The sequence below is a fragment of the Quercus robur genome, chromosome 5 (assembly GCF_932294415.1).
Source record: "Quercus robur chromosome 5, dhQueRobu3.1, whole genome shotgun sequence".
NCBI classification, from domain to species: Eukaryota; Viridiplantae; Streptophyta; class Magnoliopsida; order Fagales; family Fagaceae; genus Quercus; species Quercus robur.
In genome coordinates, this window is record NC_065538.1 from 65,587,181 (window position 1) to 65,592,539 (window position 5,359).

At 35.4% G+C, this 5,359-nt stretch overlaps 1 protein-coding gene across 1 annotated transcript; it reads right to left on the bottom strand.

The window, feature by feature from the left end:
- Positions 1–258: 258 nt before the first annotated feature.
- Positions 259–896, bottom strand: LOC126729144 (oleosin-like). The gene has a single exon (XM_050434840.1). The coding sequence runs from the start codon at positions 846–848 to the stop codon at positions 420–422; it is 429 nt and encodes a 142-aa protein (XP_050290797.1). The 5' UTR covers positions 849–896; the 3' UTR covers positions 259–419.
- Between the last annotated feature and the right edge of the window lie 4,463 nt (positions 897–5,359).

Here is a 5,359-nt window from a genome sequence, read left to right on the forward strand (position 1 = left end):
GCGAGGTTAGGGATGAATTAATTAGGAGAGAGAAAGAAAGTTAAAAAGAAAATAATGTAATATTTTCTCAAATTAATTAGGTTAGCTAATATAAAAAGTAATTAATTTTAAAGATGAAATTGATTATAGTGATTTTCTAACCTTTAGATTTCTTAAAAATCTACGGTATAAAAAATGTATAGCTTTTGTAGAATTACAGTAGGTGTAGCTTGAACCCATTTATATATATATATATATATATATATCAAATTATAAGTTTAATATTAATTTGTGACTTTTTTTTTTTTTTAATTGATAAACCCAAGTTCCATACTTACAAAGAAAATCTCATTGAACACAAAAGGGCATTTAAAGAAAGAAAATTAAAAATCCATGCAAGAAAACCCGGTCTGGTTCGGTCCAGAAATCTTCCAAGCCGCTCAAGCCAGTTCCCTGCAGGGCCTGCGCACATCGCACTGAGCTGCAGAGGCAGTGTCGTAAATCAAGCTCCTCCCATTGTCGAACCGGTCCGAACCGGGCGGGTGCATCCCACGGAAGTAGCGGTATATCCATGACAGACCGGCCGCAAGGGCAACACCAAAGCCACACAGGGACATGAACCCTGCGGTTACAACAAGGAGGAATGCCACAATGGGGAACCATATGGGGCTCGTGAAAAGGATTAATGGGGAGAAGAAGATGATGCAGAGGACTGTGGCAGTGACAGTGAGGCCAGTGAGGAGGAGCAAGATGGAGCCTGAGATGAGGAGGGTTGGTGCATGGTCTTTGATTTTACGTAGGAATGCAGAGGTGGTGGAGTTGGAGAAGGTGATGGAATGGTTTTGGTGGGGACGTCGCTCCTCCATCATGAGATATTGTGAGAGAGAGACAATGAGAGAGTGAGAAACGGAGAGGGTTTCTAATTTGTGACTTTCAATAATAAAGCATACTACTTATTATATGCTAGTAAAATAACAATTAGAAAAGAAAGGAATTCCGTGTTCCTCTCTCTTGGAGCATTCTCTCCATTCTATTCTATTCTATTCGTGGTCTTTGGTCTTATCCATCCCTCACCGATTCCTCTCTTCCTCTTCTAGAAAACCCAGAGTGGGAAAAGTATACACTCAACTAGATTCGGAGGCTTTAATAAAAATATTAAAAAAATTAATAGTACTTGTATGTATTCAAATTAAATCACTCAAAAGAAAAGTAGGCCAAGTATCATGTAGGAATTCTCGTTTTAGTTATGGACACGGACGGAGGGAACAATTTGAATTCCTAAAACATAGCTACTTTTTTCTCAATTAAAAAAAAAAAAAAGTACTAATTTTTGCAATTTTATTCTATAATATAGCCAATAAATGCCGGCTCTATAATAGAAGCTTGATGCGTTGCTTAAAACCCAAAGTAAAAAAAGGCCCCCAATTTTTAAATAACAGGGTCATTTTTTTAACTATAACAATATTACTTAAGTCTAAATATTTTTCACAATAAATCCTAAGTAACAGGTTGTTACAAGATGTTATTGATGACAAAAAATTAATTTCGGTGATGAGTTCAAATTAGAACTAGTAACAATTTAATACGTAAGATTTGTTGTGAAAATATTGTGAATGTAGCACTTCTCAACAAAAAAAAAAAGAGCAATACACAAAAAAAAAAAATACAACATTTTTCACAAGGTAATAGTTGACAAACTTTTTCTAGTTCTTGTATTAGTAGTAATTATGCATCTAAAACAAGATAATAGAATTTAAGTAACATTTATTTTTTTAAATCATATTTAAATATAGAAAAGACCTCAATTTTAGTTTTCGTCTTAAGCCCCTAAATGCATTAAGCTGCCCCTGACTATAGCCACAAATTTTTTTACAATATTTTACAAACGGTTGAGGTAGCAAATTATTATTGGTTTGCATTTGGGCTCACAATTTACACCACTATTTTACTTACTAATAACTACTTACCACATCAGTTATTTGTAAAAAAAAAAATTTAAAACTCTAACTTTTCTTCATTTTAAAGACCATAAAAAATTTATAGATTTAAAATCTAAAACAAAATATACAAACTCAAAAAAAAAAAAGTTCAATCAACTAATTTAACCCCAAAAAAAAAAAAAAACCCTGGCCCTTTAAAAAAATTTTGACAAAATATTTTTGTCCTTATCAAGCTGCTAACGCACAAAAAAAATAAAATAAAATAAAAAATCACTCAGTGACCAAGCAACAATAGAGTGGACGTTGGAGCCGCCACCGCACATAATTAGCAGTAGAGCCACCCCCTAACCTCAAGTCCTAATTTCGTCCTTGATTATGAAATACCCTAGAAAGCCAACGACCTGTACTAAAATAATGCCTCTCTCCAGATATGTCTAATTTGCTTTAGAGTTCTGCTTAAGCTTGATGAGTGAATGTGATTTCAAGAATGAAGAGAAAATCCTAACATTCACTTACCTAATGCATCCCTTATAATGCTTCCTAATATATAAAGCTGGATTAGAAAATCTCCTAACACTGCTACCTATGTTTGTTGTTACAAAAGAGTGATCGACAGGTATCCAAGTAATATCTTGAGTAGAGTAGTCCTTGTTTTGGAATATACTTAAATTGTTAAATTCATGTAAGGGAGGATTGAGTATCTCAAACCAGGCACAACATCATCGCGTTCGTTGACGCACATCATTGCGTAAGAGACGCACATCATCGCATACCTGACATACATCATCGCATAAGAGATGCATATCATCCAACAAAGCAACCGATGTCTTCTCAATGCCACTAGGAGGAGCTGAAGCGGAAGTAGATGGACCAAGAGCATAGGCAGCGTCTTTAGCAAAATCCTCTAGCAATGGAATACTAGCATTATTGCTAGGCTTTGTTTTCTTCCGTGCATTAGCAGAATCTTTTGGCAATGAATGAGTAATGATGTTGCACAGAATCAGTAGGCTGAATGCTCCGACTTCGGTGGGCTACTAGTGGCTATGGAAGGCCTACAAAGATGAACACACAATCAAAAGGAAACCAGAGTTGACCGGCCAAACACCCTTTGTTTCTCACAAAAATAGAGTTCCAACTTTGTAGGAGTAAAATTTCAGAAAGTACTTGCCTTGGTTTGATTCAGACCGGTCCTTTATATAGAGAACCTTGGAGCGGTTATTAACTTAGTAACTTCCCCAAGATTCGTGGAAACCAATGAGTCCAGACATAACTTCCTCAATGACTACAGAAGTTGCAACCGCTAATGGAAGTTAAGTATTTGATGAATTTATGGCGATAATCATGGGTTTGGTAACCGTTTCAAGGTGCTGAGAATTTCCTAAGTGTTGCACGTTCGTCTATCCATTTTATGGACGATTTGGTTGTTCTTGGACGTCTGATCATCGTCCATGGACGACTTCATCATCGTCCATGGAAGATTTCATTGTTCATGAGCAATATTCTCGTCCATGAACATCTTTCTAATCCTTGGGTGATTCCTGATCCTGCTTGCTCTCTGGGTCCTAGACGATACCTTTGGATGAATTGGAGGTAAACTAATTTTTCGCTATCCCATCAAGTAACATTACTGCCAGGCTTTCTTTTCTTTTGTGCATTAACAAGATCTTTTGGCGATGAATAAGTAACTTCTCTACTAGCCTCTAGAGCTACAAAATATTTGGTTTGCTTACTTATAGTGTCAGCTTGACAACAGATAGTAATTAGTAGAAGTAGAAGTTTTGCAAACCCACATGCTAATTGATGTATAACAAAATCAATTGGCTATCAAAAGAAAATGTAAAGAAAAAATAATTGATGAAATAAGTATATACCTCGAGCTGACTTCTTGTTGGTTTGATTCCTTTCCCTACGTTGCTCTAATCGTGACTTGCTCCTTTGCCGGCTAATTTTATCAAACAGCATAATTTTAAGAAAAATTTAGGAGAAATGCATTTGGCCAAACTTATTTAGTTATGAACTCGAATTTTGAGCAAAACTTGAGTATACCAAACTCGAGTTCCAAGCATTATGTTTGATCAGACATGCGAGTCCCATAATACTTGGTGTTGGGTGCGCTGCACCATGTTCCAACCCACACTTTGTCTTAGCTCATTAAATGAGCTTGTTGAAAAATTGGCAAGAAGTCAGCAAAGCAAATTGAACATGCTGGAGAAGCTTGTCCGAAAGAGAAGAAATTGGGTTCATCTTTTCCTCTATAATTATGTACAAAAGTCAAGCCACATAAATGAAGATGTGATGTTAAACTTGTGAGACACGTTAGAAGGAAGAAAGAAAAGAAAGAAGCAAAAGGCAAGGGTCATTTGGCTAAGGGAGAGCTGAAGAAAAGAAATTGGTTGAAGCAAAGTCAAGGTAAGTGCCTTGCATTTATTGTGACTAGATGTGAAGAGTGTGAAATGGAGAAAAGAAGGAAAAGATGAAGAAATAAATAGAGAGGCCATTCGGCCAGTGAAGATGGGCTAAAGAAGTGAAGTCCCAAGGGGGTGAAGATGTGAAGCCCCCAGAGAAAAAAGAGAAGTCCCAGCAAGTGAGACTGAGGACTGGTGCAGTATTGAAGAACTGCGTGAGTGAGAGCAAGCAAAAAAGAAGAGAAAAATAGAGAGGGTAAGAGAAAATACACAGTGAGAAAGAGAGCAGTGAGTGAAGAGAAAAAAAAAGAGTTTTTTTTTTTTTTTTTACTCAAGTTGTATCTCTAAGTGTTATAATCTCTATTTTATATAGTGAAATTATTCGGAATTTGTCCCGTGATTTTTTCCTTCAAGGAAAAAGGGTTTTCACGTAAATCTCTGTGTTTTTGTGTGGTTGTGCTTCCGCTGTACTTGCTGAAATTTATTCACAGTTATATAAAATTTTTCCTAACACTTGGGACTTTGATAAACTTGAGTTTAACTTGGAACACGAGTTTGACAAACTTGAGTTTCAAAAAAGTGTTACATAACTAAATAAATTTGGTTGAATACATTTGTCCTAAATTTTTCTTAAAATTATGCTATATGCCAAGAAGGGCCCAACTTTGCCTCCTCTCGTTGTATTCTTCCAAATCTTGAAACCTACGCTCATTTTTCCAATCCATTAAAAAATAAAATAAAATAATAACTCAAAAGGTTTTTTTTTAGATGGTTTTAGTGGCTGGGTTTGACCAATATAGAATCAAAATGGCTGCAAGTTAAACTCTTTAATTTTTTTTTTTTTTAAATATCATGTTCCATCATTGGGACAATTATTTATTTATGTATTTGTAACTCATACAAGTTGATGGGTTCGTATGTAAATTGACATTTGGCAATGAATCACAACATGCAAGTCAAAACAATTAATACAAATATTTTTGGGTAATATTAGCTTGTCTACCAAACTTATCTCTCACATCTTTGTCCAAAATG

Coding starts and splice junctions, on each gene's coding strand:
- LOC126729144 (XM_050434840.1), bottom strand. CDS start 848: ATGATGGAGGAGCGACGTCCCCACCAAAACCATTCCATCACCTTCTCC.